Source organism: Dipodomys spectabilis, unplaced genomic scaffold, assembly GCF_019054845.1.
Source record: "Dipodomys spectabilis isolate Male_0828 unplaced genomic scaffold, ASM1905484v1 ptg000365l, whole genome shotgun sequence".
Taxonomy (NCBI): Eukaryota; Metazoa; Chordata; class Mammalia; order Rodentia; family Heteromyidae; genus Dipodomys; species Dipodomys spectabilis.
In genome coordinates this window covers 372,655-397,601 of record NW_024871042.1, presented here as the reverse complement: position 1 = coordinate 397,601, position 24,947 = coordinate 372,655, and the positions used below count along the sequence as shown (strand labels likewise).

The 24,947-nt window shown below is 38.5% G+C and overlaps 2 protein-coding genes and 1 pseudogene across 8 annotated transcripts in view; 2 read left to right on the top strand and 1 right to left on the bottom strand.

Annotated features, from left to right (window-relative positions):
- Window positions 1-396: 396 nt before the first annotated feature.
- Ndufaf5 (NADH:ubiquinone oxidoreductase complex assembly factor 5) lies at window positions 397-21,532 on the bottom strand. Of its 4 annotated transcripts, XM_042666413.1 has the most exons (11): window positions 21,271-21,528; window positions 18,706-18,746; window positions 16,874-16,937; window positions 16,176-16,223; window positions 13,941-14,044; window positions 11,994-12,033; window positions 8,549-8,746; window positions 4,824-4,884; window positions 1,077-1,160; window positions 668-750; window positions 397-508 (listed from the first exon to the last, which is right to left on the bottom strand). In XM_042666413.1, the coding sequence occupies exons 1-11, from the start codon at window positions 21,490-21,492 to the stop codon at window positions 416-418; spliced, it is 1,038 nt and encodes a 345-aa protein (XP_042522347.1). In that variant the 5' UTR covers window positions 21,493-21,528; the 3' UTR covers window positions 397-415. The 4 variants fall into 4 exon arrangements, 3 of the variants coding, with proteins under 3 accessions (XP_042522347.1, XP_042522349.1, XP_042522348.1); XM_042666414.1 differs by lacking the exon at window positions 397-508 and having other exon boundaries at window positions 684-776; window positions 21,271-21,532; XR_006145235.1 differs by lacking the exons at window positions 397-508; window positions 668-750 and adding an exon at window positions 3,758-3,857 and having other exon boundaries at window positions 21,271-21,532.
- Window positions 14,092-15,902, top strand: LOC122096146 (annotated as a pseudogene).
- Window positions 21,533-21,613: 81 nt separating the features above from the next.
- Window positions 21,614-24,947, top strand: part of Esf1 (ESF1 nucleolar pre-rRNA processing protein homolog) — a 55,959-nt gene continuing 52,625 nt past the window's right edge. For 2 of the 4 annotated variants that reach the window (XM_042666412.1, XM_042666409.1), the window contains exons 1-2: window positions 21,614-21,697; window positions 24,204-24,868. In XM_042666412.1, coding sequence (XP_042522346.1) covers window positions 24,232-24,868 — 637 coding nt within the window. In that variant the 5' untranslated portion in view covers window positions 21,614-21,697; window positions 24,204-24,231. The other 2 variants (XM_042666410.1, XM_042666411.1) reach the window with 2 other exon arrangements.

The following is a 24,947-nucleotide window of genomic DNA, read 5'->3' as shown; positions in this document are numbered from 1 at the left end:
CTAATGTGCACGGCTGTGCTCCTCCCACAGAAATAACAAAGACCAGAACAGGGAAAAAGTACAAAATGTCAGTATAAGCACTGTTTTTCTATCTACATGGGAACATATATTTGTGAGCCTTCAGGAAAATATTTTCTTTGCTTTTAGGCTGGATTTGCAAAAAATAAAGACATCTACATCATTAGATAGCAGCATCCTTATGAAAATAAAAATAACATGAATGTGAAATGGTTACTAAATGTAAATGTAGTACTAGGTTATTCTAATCACTTAAAAGTTTGCTACTTATTTTCACAATAAGAAAAAAGTTTGCTACTAAATAACTTATAGATAGCCTCAGGCTCTAATATTTCATTTGTGAGAGCTACTCATTTCTGATGAAAATTCTGGAATATATAAACATTGCATAAGATATTTATTGTGACTTTTTCCCCTGTGACATGAGATTATTTAGTTTTCCTAGCTCTCCAAACGACACAGTTGCAGAACCTCTTTCAGCTGGTCTTGCCTGGAAATAATAATAAAGATGAAAATTATTAGAAAATAGATTGTTACAGCCCTGTTTAACTCTTTAGTCTTGTTGAATATACTAAAAATCTTAAGTAAACAATGAAAAATAAACAAAAACGTAAACTCATAAAGAAAAGTGATGCCTTAATAATGTTACCTGAGAGTCATGGTATTTCCATCCTATCATGTGATAGATCTGGTATGTGGCAGGTACTGAGCCATCCTCATTTCCGTACATTTCTATAGAGGCAAATAATGATTCAAGTCTGAAAAAATCCATGAGGAAAAAAATAATCTACTCAATCTACTTCTTCCAAGAGAAATGGGTTACTTGGATAACTTTAAGATTCTGAGAATACCTCATATGAAAAATTCTTAATACTGATATGCTGAACAGTAAGGAAATAAAGTGTGCATGTAAAAAAGATAAAAGCCTATAGGAAGGACATGATATCTGATGGCACAAAACAGGCAAAGAAAAAGCACTGGTAATGTTAAGGGAGTTAACATGGCAGAGCCTGAGGTCCTCAGTGATGCCTGGATGGAAGGAGGGGCAGTCTCCTTACCTCTGTAAACTGCTGCAGCTGCCAGCATTGTGTCTCGATGCAGCAAGGCTTTTCTATTCCAAGAACAGTTACTTTCACCCATACCTAAAAATACATTACAGGCAATTTGAGAGAATACAACAACTGCCCCAAGGAGCTCAATAACAGAGTTAATAAATCTCAGTATATCCATCCACAGTATCTTCATGTAACCTAAGAAATCTCATTCAGCTAGCATTCTTAGTGATTCTGAAACAGAACTACTTGAAGCATCTCAAAGGGAATTACGACAGGCAAAGAAGTCACATTTTAGAAGGGAAGCTGCATCATGTTTTGCTTGGTAGCATCAATTTAAAGCAAGCCAGGTTGGGGCTGGGAAGGTGGCTCAGTGGTAGAGCGCTTGCCTTGCATGCCTGAGGCCCTGGGTTCGATTCCTCAGCACCACATAAACAAAAAGAAAAAAGCTAGAAGTGGCGCTGTGGCTCAAGTGGTAGAGCACTAACCTTGAGCTGAAGAGCTGAGGGACAGCGCCCAGGCCCAGAGTTCAGGCCCCACGACCGGACCCAAAAAAAATAAATAAATAAAAGCAAGCCGGGTAGTCAAATGCAATATGACTGATCCCTAGGTGAGTCATCAGTATTGACAGTGCCTTTTTATATACATACGTGCCACATTTAATACCTTTTAGTTGTAGGTTTTTATTATTATTATTACGTGTGTGTGTGTGTGTGTGTGTGTGTGTGTGTGTGTGTGTAAGAATACTGGGGCTTGAGCTAAGGGTTTTCTGTTCTTGCTCAGCTTCTTTTTGCTCACAGCTGGCACTACCAGTCTGACATTTTACTGTTTAGAGATAAAGTCTCATGGACTTTTCTGGCTGAGTTGGCTTTGAATCATGATGCTTAGATCTTAGGCTTCTGAGTAGGTTAAGAGTATAGCGATGAGCCACTGGTACCCAGCTTAGTTATGTTCTTTAACGGATGACAGGACAGTGACAAAGTGCCTAACTCCTAAACCATAAATGTAATACATAAAGCCATGAATGTATACATGTGAAATTTGGAAGACTCATTAGACAGCATTCTTTATATTGAACTTTATTACAGGATTGCCATTTTCTTCCTTTGTATTTCTACTTTCACAATCAAGAATAAACTCTACAGTATCCATTCAATGGGTTAAAAATAATACTCTACCAAGTTTTTAATAGTTTTATAAAGTCAATGAATTAGCTTCAACAACTCACCCTGTTCCTTTTCTCCAACTTGAAAGATTCTTATTATTCTCTGAAATAGTACATCTCTGATTTTGAACTCAATTTTCTGTACCTTGTGAGTTTAATATCTGAATTAATAACATATACATGAAGAAAATTGTGGAGTTTATTCTTTATATCATGAAGAAATTGGTCAACTCGATCAAGCACTTTGGATCTTGAAGGTGTCCAAAATTAAATGACTCCTAAAGGTTTCTGGTACTAATACTTCAGACCATCCTATAATTTACTTTTTAAACATTCTCCTTTATAGCATAAATTTCATAATGCCTCAAAGTAAACAGGGACTAACACTGGAAGAGTCTACTGTTGATGATGGATGTGATGTTTTAGTTTCTGCTCAACTTCTTACTGCTTGGGCCCACTTACTCATTAGATAAACAACACTGATAAAAACCAGACTTAATTTTTTAAAAAATGTACAAGTTGGGTATCAGTGGCTCATGCCTGTAATCCTAGATACTCAACAGGATGAGTTCTGAGGACCATGGCTCAAAAACAGCTCAGGCAAAGAAGTCCATGACACTTCGATCTCCAATTAGTTACCAAACAGCCACAAGTAGAGCTGTGGCTGGAATGGTAGAGCACTAGCCTTGTGCAAAAAAACAAGAAACAAAACACTCTCGGACAGCACCTAGGCCTTGAGTTCAAGCTTGCACGTGACACACACACACACATATACACACACACACACAGAGTGAATATGTGATAAAGAAGAGATTTTAAAATTCCTTCTAAAGCATCAGTATTTAGACAGACATGTTAATTAGGGTAGTTACACATACACTATCTGCAGGTATAACTCTCAGCTCAGAGAGAAATTTGAGAGCATGGCTAAAAGCACAGGCAGTAACTGCTTCTAGAGTCTACTCTTCTAGTGAAAAGAATCCAGACTTTGGGATTACAATCTTATGTAGCCTGGGACAAAGTGATTTAATCCCCATTAACCTGTGACCTGTTTTTCCATCTTTAAAATGGAGTCAAACTTCATAGTATATCATGGTGAAACCTCATTGAGAATGACTTACAAAAAAAATTATAAAGCCTGTAATCCTAGCTATTCAGAAGGGTGAGATCTGAGGACTTTTGTTCAAAGCCAGCTCTAAAGTCCATGTGACTGTTAATCACAGAAAAAGCCAGAAGTGGTGCCATACCTCAAGAAGTAGAATGCTAGCCTTGAGCAAAAGCAGCTTAGGGACAGTGCCCAGGCCCAGAGGTCAAGGCTCAGGAAAGGGGAAAAAAAAAATTGTGATTTCTGGTTCAACCTGGGCTTGGGATAACAGAAAAATCCAGCCAGCAGGTAATAAGACTGTCACAATGGTTTTAAGGTAAAGTTCAATGGCTTATTAAAAACAAAATCAAGAGCTTATTAGGGTTTACTAGTGGAACAATACTGAGTATTGCCTTAAAAAAATGTAACTGAACTTACCTTAAAACTACTGTGAAAGCCTCGAAAATTTCTCATGCATTCATCAGATGATATATAACTTGTTTTGTAAAATTAGGTCAACATTCTGGACTTTTTTATTCTGCGAATTAATAATAATGGCAACTTAAATGAGACATACTACAAACATGGAGAGAAAAGGTATTACTCAAATGTAAAATACCAAAAATCAATCAGAAGTGATATCATTTTCCAGTCAGCAAAGCAACCTACCTGAAAGTCTCCCAAACTGTGACTTTCTCTATTAGAGATTTCAGGACATGAATTAGGTTGCTTGCCCAGATTAACATTTTGGCTATATCAATTTCATAATCTTAGGTAGGTTACTTCTGTTTGTTCTGAAGGCTAATCACTCCCTGCTCTATAGAGGTTTTAGCATCTGGCTTATGCTACTTTTGCATTTCAAGTCCTCCTCTGGCTCTGAAACTTCTTTTTCTCTTGGTTCAGGTAATTCGATACTTCCCTAGTGTTTCTGCTAAACACCTTGCTAAAATGCTCTTCTTTCCAATCTTGCCGTGTTCTTTCTTACTAAGGGTCTTTGCATAGGCTGCTTTTGCATAGGGCTCACTTCCCTGCCTTTTCTGCACAGGTAACTTACCTTTGTTTCTTTAGAACACAGCTTAGTCCCAACTTCTTCAAACAAGATTTCTTTGGAAAGGGTTCTTAGATCAGAATCTATCCTACTGACTAAACTTACCCAACTATTTTTTTATGCCTCAAAGTAAGATGTCAAGCATTGCTAGATGAAGTTATTGCTAGATGAAGTTACCAAAGTGTTCTGCCATCTTCAACTGTATCCTTTAGGAAAGTCTTGCCAACCTTTGAGAAACTTTTATAAATATGTGCCTATACTTCATGGCATGACCACAATTCTAAGTTATAGTTCGTGATAGCTGCCTAATGTTCTGCCTTCTCTACTGTATATCATAAGCTTTGTGAAGACAGTCTCCTTTCTCATGAATGGCTCCCCAGTGCTTACCCTGGTGCTCACCAGAGTTGACTCAAATGTCCCTTAAATGGAATTTAAAAATCCTTTAAAATGCCTTACCTTGTAAGTCTTCCATTAATTCATACATTCCAGGGTAATTAACTTGAATTTCATCAGTGTCCTATTTAAAAAGAAAGATAATATTCATTTAACATTCATCACAAAAATTCAAATTTAAAAAGGGCCTGGATTGGCAATCTCCCATGAAAACCAAGAAATTTTTGTTTTGTTTTCCTTCCCTCCTGTCTGTCTTCTTCCCCTAACTCTCTCGCCCCTCTTTTCCAGTTAAGTAGGGCCTTTCATTTTCTAGGCAAGCAATCTAAAACTGAACTATACTTCAAGCTCTAGAAATTTTAAAAAACAATTTTTTGTGCCCATTCTGGGCTTGAACTCAGGGTCCTTAGCATTCTTGGTCAAGGCTGGCACTCTACCACTTGAGTCATGTCTCTAAGTCCAGCTTTTAGGGTGGTTAATTGAAGATAACAGTGTCACAAACTTAATGTATAGTGCTGGCTTCAAACCTCAACACTCAGATCTCAGCCTCCTGAGTAGCTAGCTGGTGAGCGACCAGTAGCTGGCAGTTTTTTTTTTTTAAATTATATTCTTCATAATCTCCATACTGGGAGAAAAATCTCCCTAAAATTCTATCAACTGGCTCAAGTTCTACCCATGGAACAATACAGTATACCTCTATTCTGTATCCTACGAACTATCACCCTCTTGGTCAAATCTTTGAAAATTCTGATCTTTATATGTCATAACTACATTTCCCTGGACACAGTGATTTGATAAAATTTTATGGGCTACATTCTAAGATGTAGCCCATAAAATTTGTCTATATTGGAGATTGGTCCTAAATAAATCTAAATGTCATTATTAAAAGGTTGATTGAACAAAGAACATCTATTTGGCCTGGTGCCTGTGGCTCATGTGTATAACCCTAGCTACTCAGTAAACGGATCTGAAGGATTGCAGAACAGTCTTTGAAGTTTCATCTCCAAAATATCCAGCATAATGCTTGGCTAGAGGCATGGCTCAAGTAGTAAAGCGTCAGCTGAGACAACAACCACCAAAAAAAGTGTCTAGTCAAGGGAAAATCATATATTTATTTTTAAAAAATTTTAAAGAATGAGGTAGCTGGGAGTGGCGCTGGGGCTCAAGTGGTAGAGCGCTCGCCTTCAGCTGAAGAGCTCAGGACAGCACCCAGGCCCAGAGTTCAAACCTCACAACCAACCAAAAAAAATAGCAGTTCAAGGGGTCGAGTGCCAGGCTTGAAATCTAAAAGAATGAGGGAGCTATGTCTACAGATCTCTATGATACACATGAAAAAAGAAAACACACATTTAGAAACTGTCATATTATTATGTTTCAATAACATTACTGTATGCTGGTCTATTGGGAATAACTATTTTGAATAAAAATATAAAATAATAAATACTGTGAGAGAAGGACAAAGTGTCAGAAGTCAGGAAGAGGTTTCTTTTCACTTTAGACCTTGCTCTATCTCATTCTTTCTCTATATAGACAGTTTACAGCATTCTTTTCTTGTCTTGGTCATACACATAGGCCAGGTTATATATATGCTTTTTAATAAAACCATTTCTCAGCTAGGTACCAGTAGCTCATGTCTATCATCACTGCTCCTCAAAAGGCTAAGATCTGATGATCATGGTTCAAAGCCAGCCCAGTCAGGAAAACCTGTGAGAATCTTATTTTCAATTAACCACTAAAAATCCCAAAGTAGAGCTGTAGATCAAGTGGTAGAGCACAGGCTTTGCTCAAATAAGCTCACAGACAGCACCAAGGCCTTGAGTCCAAGCCCTAGGTCTGATACATATACACAAAATAAAAATAAATAATTTCTCTAGTAATGGACATTTCTTAAAATGGACCTTAACCAAGACCATTTCATTTATACGTTATACACTATAATATATGTACATTAACAAACTGTTTTCAAAAGTTCTTGGTAAGGAACACACACACACACACACACACACACACACACACATATACACACACACACACACACGCGAGAAATCTTAAGATTAAAAATAAAATTCCTTCTAGAAATTAGCAAGATATTTTAGATACAGTTCTTCAAAAAAAAATCGCCATCTCCATCAAAAATTATCACAATAAATTTGTCAAAAGCCTTATTTAAATTAAGATGAACCACCTCCACAGCTTTCTATTAATGTAATAGTCTGGAAGTTTTATTCTAAAAGAAAATGAACTTAATTTAGACCACCAGCTAATTAAGAGGGTCACATTAGTATAAAACCAACTACACATTAATTTAGCTTGCTTCACTTCAAAAAATTGCAGTGTAAATAACACATACAACATAAACCTATATGCTTAATTAAATGTAAGTTTTGGGAGAATTTTTATTTTATTTTTTAAATTAGTATCTGTTAGTTGTAAAAGAGGGGTTCTCTCTCTCTCTCTTTTTGTCATCAGCCCTAAGGCTTGAACTCAGTCAGGGCCTGGGTGCTGTCCCTGAGTTCTTTTGCTCAAGGCTAGTGGTCTACCACTTTGAGCCATAGTGCTACTTCCAGTTTTTGAGTGGTTAACTGGAGATAAGAGCCTCACAGGGACTTTTCTGCCCAGGCTGGCTTTGAACCATGATCCCACCTCCTGAGTTGCTAAGATTACAGGTGTGAGCCACGGGAGCCCAGCAAGATGGATTCATTTAACAAGTCCATTTATGTGAACAATACATCATAATCATAATCATCTCCATCATTATGGATAGGAATTTTTAGAAAATAAATTAGGACACATTAATATAGTACTTCAGAAAAAGTATATGTATTTCACAGAATAAATTTAATGGTCAAGGACTGGGAATGTGGTTTAGTGGTAGAGTGCTTGCTGGCACGGATTCCTCAGTACTACATAAACAGAAAGAGCAAGAAGTGGCACTGTGGCTCAAGTGGTACAGCAATAGACTTGAGCACAGAGAGGTTTAGGGACAGAGCCCAGGCCCCGAGTTCAAGCCCCAGGACCAGCCCCCGCCAAAAAAAAAAAAATGGGGAAAAAAAGAAACAGTAGCTATTATGACGGAACATATACCATAGTCCAGGTACTTTGTACTCTTTATCGCACTTAACATAAACAGCCACCTGAGGTTAGATATATTTGCATTTTAAAAAGAAACATGCTTAGGAAGGTGAAGTATACCAAATGAATTCCTTTAGTTGGTCAAAGGGCAGGAAGAGGATTCAAGCTTTACCCACAGCACACCTATCCCAGCACTGTACCAAATGCTTCTTTTGCACTATGTCCTGACAATATTCTTTCTGGAACCTTCTTGTCCTAGTGAAGTACAAAACTACCACTAGGCACAGAGAATGCACAGTCACTCGGGCCTCATGTGTTACTACTTCAACTTAGGGGTGCTGGTGGTGGGAAGTAGTACTATAAATGCCCTTGTAGATAACCAGTTTTTACCATCATCTGCAATGCTCTAGCTATATTATACTAACCCTTATTTTGGAAAACAGTATCCAACTATAATACTTTTTTTTTGAGCTGCTTACTCTAGTACCGAATAATAAAAATTTTACATTCCTGTCTGAAGTCAATCAAGTTGTATTTATGTATACTAAACCTGGTCAATAAAAGCTTGTCTGCAATAAGAAAAAAAAAAAAAAAAAGGAGAGCACTAGCAAGAGAAAATGCCCCACATGTCCAATATGTATAGTTTTCTACCTTTAAAATGAAAAGTTGCTTCTGAACAGTGTGATTAAAATGGATTACTTGATTCTCTTGATAGTTACCACAGTTAGTGTATTGAAGCCAGCTCTCCCAAGCAGATGTCCTAGGTCATTAACAGCAGTGAAAGGAGAAATATGTGGAGAAAACCCTCCTTCCCTCTCAGTCTCTGCCAACTGTAGTGAACACCGAAGTTCATAGAGCGTGTCGCCTCCAAACATTGCACCAACAAACACTCCATCTGGTTTTAAAACATAATGAATCTGCAATAAATACAAAATAGTACTATTCAAAATTTTATAGATTAAAAATATCAAAAGAACATAATCATACCTAAGTTGATATTTTGACTATCAATCTTATTTTGCCAAAATAATCAGATAACCTAATATGTAATATCTCAAAGTCATTGCTGTAGGATGTAGTTGTAACAGGCAATACACTCACTAGTAGCAGCTATAAGAATGTTACATTATGGTTTTTTTTTTTAATGGTGAATGGTAACCACTTTGTATAACCACATAAAGATAATTAAAATATATATATATATATATATATATATATATATTTAAAAAGACAAAAATTAACGTGTGACAGAGTGTAAAACCCCCGATCTGATCCTTGTCTCTGACCTGTGAAATGTCATTATCATTTTGTTACAACTCTTACCAAGTGATGGGAGTTTATTTCCCTTCTCCTTGGAGTTTGGAACAGTCTCATGATTGACTTTGGCCCAAAGAATAAGTACAAGTGAGAGTATCAGTTTCAAGTCTAATTTTCAAATGGCCTTGCATGCTTTCACCTGCTCTCTTAGAGCCCTGCTCAGCTACCATGCTGTGTAGAAGCCTAAGCTAGCTGGCAGAGGTTATCAGGCACATGAAGTAATTTCAGAAATTGGCCAGTTGTCTCAGCTGAAGCCAAGGTAAACCAGCCAGCACCCAATCTGGCAATTGACAACAGACTTAGGAGTGAGCCAAGCCAGATCCAAAAGAATTTCCTAATTCTAGCTCACAAAATTGTGAGCTTAATAAGTATTGTGTTAAACCATTACACCGGATTGTCTTGTGCAAAAAAGAATCCACAGAGAAACCATTATGAGTCCCAGGATTTACTTAGTAACACATAAATTTTCTTTAAGAAAAATGTTTTCCAGCTTTGAAACAAACAAAAACCTAAATAACTTGGCAAACTTGTGGCCAGATTAAATTCCAGAATCACAAATTTTTACTCAGCAATATTCTTAGACTACAATGTATAACTAGTGAAGATGAAGGTGGAATTGTGAAGTTAATCAGAACTTGGGGGTGGTTTTAGGGGACCTTTTTTTGGTTGCTGGTACCAAGCCTTAAACTCAGGCCCTTGAGCTTCCTCAGCTTTACTTGGCACTCTAACCATTTGACCAGCATTTCTAACAAAGCACTGTCTTCCATTTGTATTTAATATATTCTAAAGTAATTACAAAGCAAACCACTAAAATCTTTGGCTTCTTCCCTTACGCCTCTTAAGTTTTATTTCCTTCTCTGGTCATCAAACTCTATTTTTATTATTATACCAAGTGCCTAAGATTCAGCTTTCTGGTGATTAAATTGGAGATAAGAGTCTCACTCTTTTTCCTGCTAGGGCTGGCTTTGAATTTGAAATGCAATTCTCAATATACAAATCTCCTGAGTAGCTAGGATTACAGGTGTAAGACCCTACGGCACGCAGGGAATTAAGCTTTTTAATCTTATCACTTTAATCTTCGAAGTTCTCCAACAGCTCTGAATGGCATCAAGAATAAATTTCTTGATCTGGTAACCAAGCCCTCCTATACATGTTTCTAATAAATCTTGACTTCTAAGTTAATGAAGCCCCTCAATAGATTTCCTCTTTTTATCTTTATGCTACTGAGGCTCTTGAACTCTTCCTCACTTATGCTATAAATTTTTCTTCCTAGAATGCCTTTTCCCCAATCCAGGCTTGGTTTAAGTAATTCCTTCATCTTAAAAGCGTTTTCCTAAGCAACTACAAGCCACAGTGATCTTTTATTTCTTTGACCACATGTGCTCAGTGATAAATGTCAATTAACAAACATTTATCTACTATTGGAAATGAGTATACTGAGTACAATGTAAATTATCCTATTATAAATTAGTTACCTAACACTAAATTGTTGTTGTAAATATAAAGAATGGGGAAGATACAAATATAAATAGCTTCCAAGCCAGGCACAGGTGGTTCATGCTTAAAATTCTAAGCAACTCAGGAGGCTGAGATCTGAGGATCATAGTTCAAAGCCAGTCCCGGCAGGAAAGCCTATGAGACTCTTACCTCCAGTGAAGTATCAAAAAATTCAGAAACAGAGCTGTAGCTCAAGTAGTAGACCTCTAGTCTTGAGCAACAAAGCTCAGGAACAGCACCCAGCCTTGAGTTCATGCCCCAGGACTGACATATACAAAAAAAGCTTCCAGTTAGTTACTGGTGGCTCATACCTGTAATGTTTGTTAACTTGTAGACTGAGAATAGGACTGAAGTTTAGGCCAGTTCTTGCAGAAAAGCTGAAAAAAAACTCTCTTAACTGATAGCTGGGCACAGTAGTAAGAGACTAATTCTAAGCTGTATGGGAGGCTGAGGATCATGGTTCAAGGTTAGCCAGGGCAGAAAAGTGATCAAGATGTTATCTTCACAGAGAGAAGTTGGACAAGGCAATCTGAGTCTATGATCTAAGCAAAGACATGATCGCAGCAAAAGACAGGGAGCCTAAGTAGGTGGATCATGGCTCAGGCGTGTGCTAATGCAGGAAGTAAGAATCTATCCTGAAAATAACCAGTGGAAAAGTAGTGTTGGAGGCATGGCTTGCGGGCCTATAAAGTGAAAGTCCCTAAATTCAAAGCTAAGTAGTACCTAAAAACAAAACAAGTACGAATATGTTCCTATCTATAGACAATTTATAGGCAATTATGATTCAAAATAATCCATATAGTACATGCCTTATGTCAGTATTATTTGGCACATGAATTAAATTTTCTCATAAATACATTCAAAAATCATAAATACATTCAAAAATTCTTTTTTTTTTTGCCAGTCCTGGGGCTTGAACTCAGGGCTTGGGTACTGTCCCTGAGCTTCTTTTGCTCAAGGCTAGTACTCTACCACTCAGCCACATTCCCAACCCCAAAACTTACTTCTTTTAATAGATTTCTTAAGATTCTTAAGAGGAGAGTCTCACCCAATGTACATCTTTGCATGTTAAAGGTTGGCAAGTATATCCAACCTATAAAAAACAATACTTAATCTTTCTTGAATTGTCAGTCTTTTAAGTAAATAGTTCCTTTTTTTTTTTTTTTTAGACAAGGTCTTACTATGTATCTGAGGCTGGCCAATAACTGTCCATGTACCATGGGCTGGCCTTGAATTCATAATCTTATTGCTTCAGCCTCCTGCCTGCTGGGATTACAGGGCATGTATTACCACACTCAGCTGTCGGCTTATAATAATAATAGAACAGTAGAATCAAAGACAAATTCTCACCTGCTCAAGTGCTCTTGGAAGGTCATTTACCCAGTGCAAACTAAAATACAGAAACATGTATTTGCTTTAGATTAGAATTACTAGTATGAAAATCTACAAAACTGAAAGTAATAGAATTAGCTACTTGCAAATAGAAAACAGATAAATTTAAAGTTGAAACTCAAGTTCTGATTCTCTGCTCAGAGGTCTTTCCCTTAGATCAAGATTCTGTTTTTTCAGCCAGGCATGGTGGTGCATAGCTATAACCTCAACACTAAGTAGGCTGGGGATGATGGCTGCAAATCCAAAGATAGCCTGGGCTGCATAGTGAGAACCTGACCCAAAGCAACCAACCAAACAAAAAAGAACCATGTTTTCCATTTTACAATAGAATGTTGACTACTTTTCTAAACTTTATCAGAAGTATACAAATTAGGGAAGAAATTACAAACTCAAAAAAGAAATTATAAACAAGGAAAAAGAGTAACCCATTCTTTCAAGTTTGTCTAGGACTGAAGAATTTTATGAAACACTGGATTTTTCAGTGCTAAAACCAGCAAAGCTCAGGGTTATTGTGATGTTTGGCCATCCCAAATTAAATATCAAAAGGATTGGGACAGCTAGGAGTGGTGACTCAAGACTATAATCCTAGCTACCTGGAGGGTGACTAGGGGATAGAGGTCTAGGCCATCTTGGGCTTAAAAGTTTATGAGATCCCATCTCAATCATTGGCTGGGTTGCAGTGCATGCACCTGTCATACCAACTATAGTAGAAGCACAATGGCTGAGCACAGTGGCACATGCCTGTTACCCCAGCAACAAGTGGAAACAAGTAGAAAGATCACAGTACCAAGTCCAGCCTGTACATAAAGTAAGACCATACCCCAAAAAGTGACTGGAGGTCTACCAGGTGCTTAGCAAGCCCTAAAAGGTTTTTGGAGGGAGGTCTCAGTAGCAGCAAAAACTAGCCAACCAAACAACAACAACAACAACAACAAAAAAAAAACAGGTTATGAAGGACATGGAGAGCATGAAGTACCTTTGGAAGAAAATCTACTTGACTGTAAGAAGGCAAGAGAATAAGCTAGTAAAGAATGTCTTCTCTATTAGATTAAGAGTTCTCTGAGGACAGAATCCCTTTCTGAATTCATGTTTGTATTTTTCCAAGTCTTCTTGCTCTGTTTCTCCTATATTTGCCACCTACTCAATAGATCATAGCACATGTTCACATAATAAACATAAAAGAACATGGAAACAAAATACAAAAGTTAAAAATAACTTTGCAAACCAGGCCATGGTGGCTCACACCTGTAATCCTAGCTACTCAGAAGGCTGATCGTGGTTTGGAGCCAGGAAACTCCATGAGACTCTTATCTCCAATAAACTACTCAAAAAAGCCAGTAGTGGCACTGTGGCTCACATAGTAGAGTGCAGGCCTTGAGCAACAGAAGCTCAGAGACAGTGCTCAGGCCCAGAGTTCAAGCCTAGGACTGGCAAAAGAAGAAAAAAAACCCACAAAACAGTAACTTTGAAGACAATGTTTTTATGTAGAAGAATAAAGAAAAAGGAAATACAAGCTTTTCCTTACCTTTAGATGAGGAGGCTAACATTTGAATGGTAGAGTCAGAATACTATTTCAAACTCCTGCCCCCATCAAGATCAATTCCAAAATGCTAAATTATACAGGGGGAAAAATCTATCACCAATGAGTTTTAGCAAGTGGTGGAAAGTTGAAGATGAAAAAAAGGTGAGGTAGCACATCATATTATCTCTACTAGGATCTTTAATCCTTCACCAGAGAAATCTTAACAGTTTATAAACTAAAAGTAACTGTAATTTTTTAAAAAGCTTAAAAAGTTACTCAAAAATATTTACTGTATTATCTATTTTCTCTATCTGATGAGATTTTATACCATAAATTTCCTATTTATAATATATAATTTTTAAAAGTACAAATAGATTACCAACCTTAAACTGCTAACCACCAGGTCAAATGTATTTTCTTGAAAGGGAAGGAATTCTTCATCAGCTAGAACACTGACAGTAGGAATATCTGTTCCTAAGGAATTTTTCTAATGACAAAGAAATTAAATATCAAGAACTTGCCTAAGTAGACTCAATGGCTATTAAACTGAAATTAATGGTCTACTTGTCAGTTGGTATACAGAAAATATAAGGTACTCAAAAAATCTTACATAATACAGAAGATCAGTCAGAAAACACTGGCCAGATATTTGTACAAAACAAAACAGAATATCCATCTTACAGTCAAAACTGAGAACTTCAGTAGAATTAAAACTACAAGTATTAGATGAAAATGTGGGTGAATACTTTTATACTTAGATTTTTAAAAGCCTAGATAAAACAACTCAAAGCTAGAAACTAATAAAAAGATAAGATATATTTTAAGATAAAATAAAAATTTCCAAAAGGCTCTAAGTGATATAAACACAAATTGTGGGAAATATTTACAATGTATATGATGAAGGATTGATATCGCTATTGATAAAACACAAGTTCTTACAACAAAATAAAAATATGTGAAGGCAAAAGACATAGAAAGATATAGTATAGGCTTGTTACAAAACAGCTTACAAAACTCAGAAGAAATACCAATGGCCAAAAACCAATAGTGAAAAGACATCAACAGATATTTGATCTAATAATGAAAGAAACTTGCACAAAATGAAGCTATTTCTAATTTTTACCTAGTAAATTGACAAACACAGAAGTGATTTATCCAGTGTTACAAAAAACAAGGAGAAAAAGACAAACCACTTTCAAATAATTCAATTTTTCTACAGACTATCCAAAGATGTATATTGGAAGTATAATATACTTGAATCCACAAATCCTATAACAAGAATTCATTTCCAAGTAGAAAAAAGATCACACATAGTTGCATCACAAAGAAATTTTCATCCTGTTGTTTTTTTAAGAAAATTACATATATAGTCCAATATAATTCAGCTAAATAATTCATGGGCTATCCATATACTAGAAGATAATGTAACCATCTGAAAAGTCAGCACATACATTCATACACAGTGTTCACTAACAGAAAAGAATGAAATTTTCGGCAATACAAGGAACATTAGCACAATATTATTTTTTAAAAATGGGAGATAAGCTTGCTCCAGACACCCAAGATGCCAAAAGAAGGTCAAGGGGAAGAAGGTGGTCCCGGCCCCTGCTGTCGTGAAAAAGCAGGAGGCCAAGAAGGTAGTAAATCCTGTTTGAAAAAAGCCCTAAGAACTTTGGCATTGGACAGGACTTCCAGCCTAAAAGGGACCTTTTGTCAAATGGCGCCAATACATCTAGCTGCAGCGGCAAAGGGCAATCCTCTACAAGCGGCTGAAAGTGCCTCCTGCAATTAACCAGTTTTCCCAGGCCTTGAACCGCCAGACAGCTAGCTACACAGCTACTTAAGCTGGCCCATTAAGTACAGGCCAGAGATAGAGCAGCAGAGACTGTTGGCCTGAGTTGAAAAGAAAGCTGCTGGCAAGGGAGACATCCCCACTAAAAGACCTCCAGTCCTCTGAGCAGGGGCTAACACTGTTACTACCCTAGTAGAGAACAAGAAGGCTCAGCTTGTGGTGATTGCACATGACATGGACCCCATCAAGCTGGTTGTATTCCTGCCTGCCCTGTGCCGCAAGATGGATGCTCCCTACTACATCAAGGGGAAGGCCAGGCTGGGGCGCTTCATCCACAGGAAAACATGCACCACCGTTGCCTTTCACTCAGGTTAACTTGGAAGACAAAGGATCTCTGGCAAAGCTAGTGGAGGCTATCAGGACCAATTATAATGACAGATATGATGGGATCCTTCGTCACTGGGGAGGCAATGTCCCGGGTCCAAAATCTGTGGCCTGAATGGCCAAGTTGGAAAAGGCGAAGGCTAAGGAGCTGGCCACTAAGCTAGGCTAAGCGTACAATGTTGATTTTTCTGTACATGAAGATAATAAAACTGTCCTTCTGGGAGAGAGGGGGCTAGGGGAAAAAGATAAAGATGTCTGCAAAGATGTAAACCAAATGTCACTAGTAGCTGCCTCTAGGGGTATTTTTCTTTTTTATCATTCGGTTTAATTTTTCATGTGTATTATATTTATAATCAGACTGAAAATAAAGCTATGTTCATTTTGAAAAATAGAAATCAAACTGGGAGAGCAGAAACCAATGGTGTGTTAAAAAGCTACCTACCAACGCATTTTCTGCAATGTCTGTTTGGAAAAACCTTCCAACAGTTTCCTGCAATGGAATAATTAAAGCTGATCAGATTGTACAAAGACAAAGAAACCTATAAATGCAGCAACAAATGAAACAATTACTGAAATTTCGAAAGGAAAAGGTGTTAATCACAGATTGATTTCCAGTTTTGTAATAGTGTTTTCTGGCATAATACTGATATGGTACACAAATACCTTACCTATATGTAAAATACAACTAAGCATGATAACCTTTACAGTGCTCAATGCATTAACATACAAACTGACTAAAGGAGAGTACACTTGGGGGAGGAATACAAAGGCTGAACTAGGCAACTAAACAAGGCTTACCTACACAACTAAAGTAGACTTTATCAAAACGAATACCATGAAGTAGAAACATCTTTTGCCTTTTTCTTGGGGGGCAAGGGTAGTAGGGCAAAGGAATGGAGAAAGGTGAATAAATGCAGTCATTATATACAATGTACACTATTTAAAAAATAAATTGTGTAACTTGTGGGAAGGATGGGAGGGAGAAATAGGGGAGAATGAAGTGGTGACATTGTCAAGAAGCACTGTACTCACAAACTGATTTATGGAACTGCAACCCCTTTAATATGACTATTTAATAATTAACAATAAAAGGCTAATTTTATGTCACAAAACAAAAATTAAGTCACTGAGTAAATATACCTTATTCAAATGCTGTGCTATATAACCTCTTCCACAACCAACATCCAAAGCAAGGGGGAAATTTCTAAAAAAAAAAAAAAATCAAAGTATTTACTGTCTATCTGTAATACAGCTTATTGAACAATTAAGAGATGATTTTTCTTAGATTAAAAATAATTTAAGTCAAGACATTGTTCAGAAAGTTACATCATCTGCCTTTGCTGCCTGGTCTAATAAGCTACATCTATCAGAAGTCTATAGTGATCTGTTTGATCCATTCAAATAGCACCTTATATAGAACAAGCTTTAGTGTTCATGTTGTACCACAGTGAGGCCCCTAGTACTGCAAACAAAACAAAACAGTTTATAAAAAGTGGCTCATGATATGGATTTAAAGGACAGACTTAATGAGGTTATTTTAATTCAATAAAACATGTAAATTAATCTGAGAAAACTGGCATACTTATCAGGAACTTAGTAATTATCCCTATTTCTTAAATTAGTTGAGTCAGAACACTTAGATATGTTCACATGAAATATGTTAAACTTGAACTCTCAATGACTCAGTGACAGAGCAGTGCCTAACCATATAATGTCTTGGATTTGGTCCCCTGTGTCAAGGGGGAATAAAAGGTTAAAACTTACAAAACAAAACAAAAACCAACAAGCCAAACACCAAAATAACAGATAAATTTTACTAAAAACCAAGTGTGCCAGCCAGAACGATGAATAAACCTACCCCTTACCTGAAAAAAAAAATACAAAAACAAAACAAAACAAAACTGAGTGTTCAATATGACAACTCAAGTATTTCAACCAACAGGAAGCAATTAATATGATAAATTGAGTCAGAACAATTACCTTCCATATTATGCTATCTATCTCCTCTAAATATATCACTCCATACTAAGTCAGTATAGAAATGTAGTTTTAGGCCACAGGTGTAAAGTCATTTATGACAGAAAAGTTAACAGTTTATCTACTAGTAAATTTTTTCCCCTAAAAAACTGGAACAAAAAGTCTGTTCAACTCTTTTTAAAAATGTACATCAAAATTACAGAACACCAACAGATAGATGGAAGAAACTTGGTCACAGCCATTTTTTTAAACCTAATGCCCCATACTGATTATAAACATACACAGTATAGTACTGTTATAAGTACAGGCTTTGGAATGAGAAAGGCATGAGTTCAAATTTTAGGCCTACAAGTTATTAGTCCTATGGCCTTATGTAGGTGATTTAAACTTGTTGGTTCTTCAGTGTCCTTATATACAAAATGGAAAAGCTAACTATGTCTCTCAGAGTTGGTGATAATTACATGAAATAGTACATGTAAAATATTTAGCACAGGCTAACTGTTCAATAAAATTAGTTGCTATTATCACTATTATTAAGTGGGCCTCAAATCTCACAAATAAGACATTTAAAAATCAGTTTTTAAAGCTAACAGTGTTGACAATGTAAATGACTCTTTTTTTCTGTTTGTGTCTCCTTACAATCAAGAGATGAAGACATGCATATTCTAGGCAAGTGTTCTATTGTTGGCTGGGTTTTATCTCCAGGTCTATAACGTTCTAATAGGACATCAATGCAAGGATATTTTAAACTGGCATCTCTAATAGTTTAATCTCAAACACTTCATGTTTATAACATCCTTTTAGCCATTATCACGGAAACTTGACTGCATTCTGCCCAGAGATATAGCAAAAAAAGTTCATAAAATCAAAACTAATTTGCAAAATTTAATGTTTCTTTTATTAAAGCACACATGATATATGTTTTTAATAAATTGTAAACCATATGTCATTGTTTTTTGGATCTTGCATGTCTTTATTGTGATACCAACATTTACCTGGCTATGTCATATATACGGTCTGCAATCCGACTTCCAACCTGAAAGATTACAAAAAGCAATGGCATCAATAAACTGAGAAGAACAAGAAGTAATACTTTTTTTCCCCAGTATGCAACAAAGATTTAATATAAGTATTTCCTTTTATTCCTTTTTCTATTTTTCCACAGCAACTTACTTTACAAATAAATAGAAACATACTAAAATATACCAGAAAATAATCTGAAGCAAATTACTTAATTAAGCAGTTAATTAATGAAGCAAATTATTTAATAAAGACTGAACAATAAGTATACACATATGTCTACACACATATACAAATTTCACCTAGACTAAGTTTATGTGATATAAGATCATAAATATGAAAAAAGAAAAGTGTCTCACACTTGTAACCCTAGCTACTCAGGTGGCTGTGATTTGAGGTCTAATTTCGAAGCTAGCCGGGGCAGGAAAAGTCCATGAGACTCTTATCACTGATTAACCACAAAAAAGCTAGAAGTGGACCTGTGATAGAGGGCTAGCCATGAGCAAAAGAAGCTCAGGGACAGAGCTAAGGCCCTGAGTTCAAGCCCCAGGACCTGCACAAAAGCAAAAGAATGAAAGAATGAACGAAAGAAAGAGGAAGAGAGAGAGAGAAAGAGAAAGAGAGATGAAGAAGGAAGGGAGGGAGGGAGGAAGAAAGAGAGAAAGAGAAAAGAGGAGAGAGGGAGAGGGAGAGGGAGGAAGGAAGGAAAGAAGGGAAAGAAAAGTTAACAGGAACATAATAAGTACATTATTGCTCACATATATTCATTTAAGACATGTTAAAGGAAAAACGTCTTAGTTAGCTAAGGTTTACTACAGATCAATACAAACATGGTCAGTTAATAAAAATTCACTCACAAATTTTGTGAAACTCCTATTTTCCTAAAATACAAATCAGATCACCTTACAACTTACAGCCACTCAAAAGTCTCTCACATTTTTCTAGGTACTCATGGTGCTTGCTATCCAAAATCAGTGAACACTATGAGAAATTTTTTTAAGTTATACAATATTTTTAGAGGAAAACAAGGGAAATCAATCTTAAAATATATTCATTTTTTTCTTTTTTGAGAAAATGTTTCACTGTGTACCTAGCTGGTCTCAAATTCACAATCCTGCTCCTGTCTCCTGAGAGCTAGGAGCCCAGGCAGGTGCCACTACAAGTGGCCTGGATGAACAGCTTTTTCGAGTGGTACTTGCAAATTAGTAGAAGAAACTAAACCTCAAGAAAGTCCACCATTACCCAAATTCTATCCCAGTCTAAAAGAGATCACAATGCAAAACCTCCTTTTACTGGACTAGCTTCATCAACAAAGATGTGGGCATCTAATATCCCCCATATTCTACTCATTCTACTCATCACAGAGTTGCCACTGGGACCTGTCAGTTCAGAACTCTGCCTTTACTTCTGGTAAGAAAGGAGATAAAATAGTACTTTCTCAGAGGTGATGGTCACTCTGCAATCATTCCTATACCAGTAACTTTTGTTTATTAAAAGAAGATCTCACAGAATCGTATCTCATCTATCATAATTCTGCACATTGGCAAGGCTTCAGTCAAGTTGTAATCCGAATGTTTTTCTTGTGGGGTGGGAGAAGAGTGGCGCCAGGAAGGAAATCTCCTAAGTACATAACACCATGAACTTTGCAGAAGGAAACCAGCAACTGGTAGGATCAGAATAGTGTGTACAGTGTGTTGCCAATGGGATACCCACAATGTATAAAGTTGACTTCCTATCTCTGCCATAGACTTTATCAGCTTCTTAGTTGTTTGAAGGTAAGGATTTCTGAGGTCTGACACACTGTCAGTTGTCATCAGGCTACTGACTTGTTCAAAGTAGCAGCTCAAAAACATTAGCTCCATTAGCTCGGAAAATCTTATTATACTTGACTTCAGTTTTGCTGTTCCCCTGAAGAAATATCCACCGGGATTTGAGTTCTGTGCTGCAGTTTCACTCAGGCCCCTACAAACAAGGTCCTCTGGGTCTCTGGGACTTTGTCCTGGTCTTTCCTTGTTCTTAGGAAGGCTCCCGCCACCTTTCATCTCTTGGCTAGTTGTCTCACCACGCCGCCCGGGCATCACCGTCACTAATAATATCCCTTCATTTCCCCTCACCTTCCTATGTTTGAGCTGAAATGACATTTCCCTGATGATGTCAGTCTGCTATGTCCTCCCCCGACTTCCTGAAAGCCGTTAAGGGTAAGGGTCAAGCGAGAACCCGGCTATACCATGAACTCAAGCTATGTTTGCTAAGTTGGATGAATGAATGAATGAATGAATAGCATGTTAGCCTTCCAGCGATAACTGTCGAAGGCCACGGAGGCAAAGCTTCAGCTCCAGGCCTCGCAGACAGGAGAAGCCGGCGGGGCGCCGCAGGAGCTCCCGGCCGGAAGTGGGGTCCCGGCGCCCGCCCCGCCGGAGGCGCCCGCCCCGCCGGAGGCGCCCGCCCCGCCGGAGGCGCCCGCCCCGCCGGAGGCGCCCGCCCCGCCGGAGGCGCCCGCCCCGCCGGAGGCCCCCGCCCCGCCCCGCCCCGCGCCTCACCTCCTCCTTCAAGTAGTCAAACTTCATCGGCTCGGGCAGCCGGGCCGCCCAGTTCTTCTGCTTCCTCTTCAGGTCCCGATCGAAGATATTTAGGGCTCTAAACACGGTCCCACCGGAGGGAGGGACACCAGAAGTGACCTGCCGACGACCGCCATCCCTAGAGGGGATATCAGGCGTCCCAAGCAGCCGCCAGAAGCGGCGAATCCCAACTCTCCTCAACATCTCCCGCCGCCGAGCAAGCCGCGCAAGCGCGCGGTCGTGCGCAGGCGCCGGAACGCGTACGGCAAGCGCAAGGCTACGAAGAGCATTCTGCGAGAGGGAGGACGCTGGAGGTCGTTTGGCCCCGTTCGCGTGCCGTTCTGGCGAAGCGTCTCGCGGAGGATTGTGGGTGCGAGTCCACGTGAGTCTGCGCGAGGAGTCCGCTGGGGTGAGTAGCGGGGGGAGAGAGCTCAGGAAGAGGAGCTCGGGGGCGAGTTCGCCTCTGAGGAGGCCTCTCCGAGACTGCTGAAGGGTGACCCTCCTTCTCCTTCGCTTTGCTGGCCTTATTCAGACTTCCTCAGGGCTTTTCCCAGGGTCCGAGAGTGGGTGGACTTCCGGGGGGAGGGAACGCGTGCTGCGGCGTCTCCGCTGCTCTCAGTCACAGCGTTACCTCTGATCAGTACATCACGGAGGCTGTGTGTGTGTGTGTGTGTGTGTGTGTGTGTGTGTGTGTGTGTGTGTGTGTTCTCAGTCACAGCGTTACCTCTGATCAGTACATCACGGAGGCTGTGTGTGTGTGTGTGTGTGTGTGTGTGTGTGTGTGTGTGTGTGTGTTCTCAGTCACAGCGTTACCTCTGATCAGTACATCACGGAGGCTGTGTGTGTGTGTGTGTGTGTGTGTGTGTGTATGTGTTCTCAGTCACAGCGTTACCTCTGATCAGTACATCAGGGAGGCTGTGTGTGTGTGTGTGTGTGTGTGTGTGTGTGTGTGTTCTCAGTCACAGCTTTACCTCTGCGTACTGATCAGTACATCAGTGAGGCTTTGACTCTGGTGACTGTGTGTGTGTGTGTGTGTGTGTGTGTGTGTGTGTATGTATGTATGTGTGTTCGTGTGTGTGTGTGTTCTCAGTCACAGGCTTTACCTCTGCGTTCTGATCAGTACATCAGTGAAGCATTTGACTCTGGTGACCGTGTGTGCGTGTGCACGTGTGTGTGTGTGTGTGTGTGTGTGTGTGTCTTCTCTCACAGTCACAGGCTTTACCTCTGATCAGTACATCAGTGAGGCGTTTGACTCTGGTGACTGTGTGTGTGTGTCTTCTCTCACAGTTACAGGTTTTACCTCTGCACACTGATCAGTACATCAGTGAGGCTTTGACTCGTGTGTGTGTGTGTGTGTGTGTGTGTGTGCGTGTGCGCCAATGTAGGAACCTTGTGTGTGTGTGTGTGTGTGCACGCGCGCGCAAATGTAGGAACCTTGCCCACTGGGCTATATGGTGAGGCTGGCTCCCCCCCCCCCCAAATAAATAAATAAAGCAGTTCTGTCCAGCTGGGTCAGTCTCTTTGGGGCTTGCTTTATTTTATTTTTGTTTTAGTTTGTTTTTATTCTCGAGTTTGCTAGGCAAGCTCTTTTACCTCTGATCCACCACGATGCCAGCCCTGTTTTTGTTTTTGTTTCTGTTTTTTTTTTCTCTAAAAAAAATAAATCTCTTGGCTAATCATTTTGACATAGGGGAAGGAGGGGAGGTGCTCCAGGCATCTGCTGTCCTCCGGTGTTAGATTGTCTGCTGTCATGAGGTTAACACACAGGTTGGCTTTTAAAATCAGATTTTAGGCTTTTGGCAGCATTCAAATCCCATGGAAGCCAAACCATCAGAGACTCTTTAGAAGGGCATGATAATTAATACACATAAACCTATATAGTTTTGTAGGATGGGGTCTTTGATGCCTTATTACTTATAGAATAGCTAATTCTTTAAAAGGGGGAAGGGCGATATGTGTTAAGTGGAAAGAGTCTTTAGTTAGTTCCTGACAGATCGGAAGATTTAAAGAAGGAACTTTCTGAAATAAGTCTGGTTTGGTTTTGGTCTCTGGTTAGGAGATTAACTTTGTAGGACTTGTGTTAGGAGTACTAGGAGGTAAAGAGCATTCCGAAACAAATTATATAAACTGAGGTTTGGTGTATTTTTCTTTTCTTCTTTTTTTTCTTTTTCTTTTTTTTTGGTCGGTCGTGGGGCTTGAACTCTGCTCCTAAGCTCTGACCCTCAGCTCTTCAGCTCAAGGCGAGCACTCTACCACTTGAGCCACCGGGCCACTTCTGGTTTTCTGAGTGGTTTATTGGAGATAAGAGTCTCACGGACTTTCCTGCCCGGGCTGGCTTTGAACCTCGATCCTCAGATCTCAGCCTCCTGAGTAGCTACAATTACAGGTGTGAGCCACCAGTGCCCGGCTTTTTTTTTATTTTGGCAGAGTGTTGAGGCAGGGTATCACTAAATAGTCCAGGCTAACCTGTGATTCTATCTGTAGCCCACACTGCTGTGCAACTCACTATCCTGCTTTTGTATTATAAATGCTAGGGTTTCATGTGTGGACCTCCATCCTTGGTTTTTTGGTAGTGCTTTTAAAATGCATTTGCTTTTAACTTAACAGCACTACAGAAATATAGATAGGCATATAGAAATTCTAAGAGAGTTTAATAGGCTACTAGCCATATCCATAAAACCCTGGGGTTCTGCTTGATATGCCTTAAATTTATTTCTCCAAACAGAAGAGAGAACAGTTTGCTGTTTTTGCTTTTTTGCATGTGACCCAGAATAAGTTGGGGAGATGAAGTTGAACTTCACTTCCCTTTATTTTACATACATTTTACACATAATGTATTGTGAGTTAATACACTTTTTAAATCTCCTAATTATGTTACTAATTGTTCATTGTCCTAACATTGTTTTATTTTTTAGTATTTGGTTTCTTCAGTAAGATTTCAAAATGTCATCCAAACAAGAAATAATGAATGACCAGCGCTTTAGGCGGGTTTCAAAGGATCCTAGATTTTGGGAAATGCCTGAAAAGGATCGAAAAGTCAAGATTGACAAGAGATTTCGAGCCATGTTTCATGACAAAAAATTTAAGTTGAACTATGCTGTTGACAAAAGAGGGCGGCCCATCAACCATAGCACTACCGAAGACTTAAAACGTTTCTATGACCTATCAGATTCTGATTCCGATCTCTCTGATGAAGAAGGCAAAGTATTGAACCAAAAGAAAATAAAGAAGAAAACTCAAACCAGTAAAGAAATTAGTTCACAGAATTTGACTGAAGAACAAAAGAAAGAAATTAAGCAAACGGACCAAAAGGATTCTGTAAATAAAAATGATTTAGATAATTCTAAAAAATATCAGAAAATGAAAAACTTATGTAAATCGAAGAAGATAGATTCAGAAATAAGTCCCAAGAAGAATAGTGGTGAATTTACACAAAAAAGCACAAAAGAGAAAAGAAATACTGAACATAGCACAGACACCTTTCCCAAAGGAAAACTCAGGACAGCAGACTTGAGCAGCTCTGAAATTGTGAAATGTCCTATGATCAGTTGTAACAAGACAAAAAGAGAAAAACAATCAGGTTGGTTGAAAATAATGATTCTTTGGTGTTATGGTATTTTTAAACTAGTGCTAAAAAGAACAAAAGGTATAATAATTAT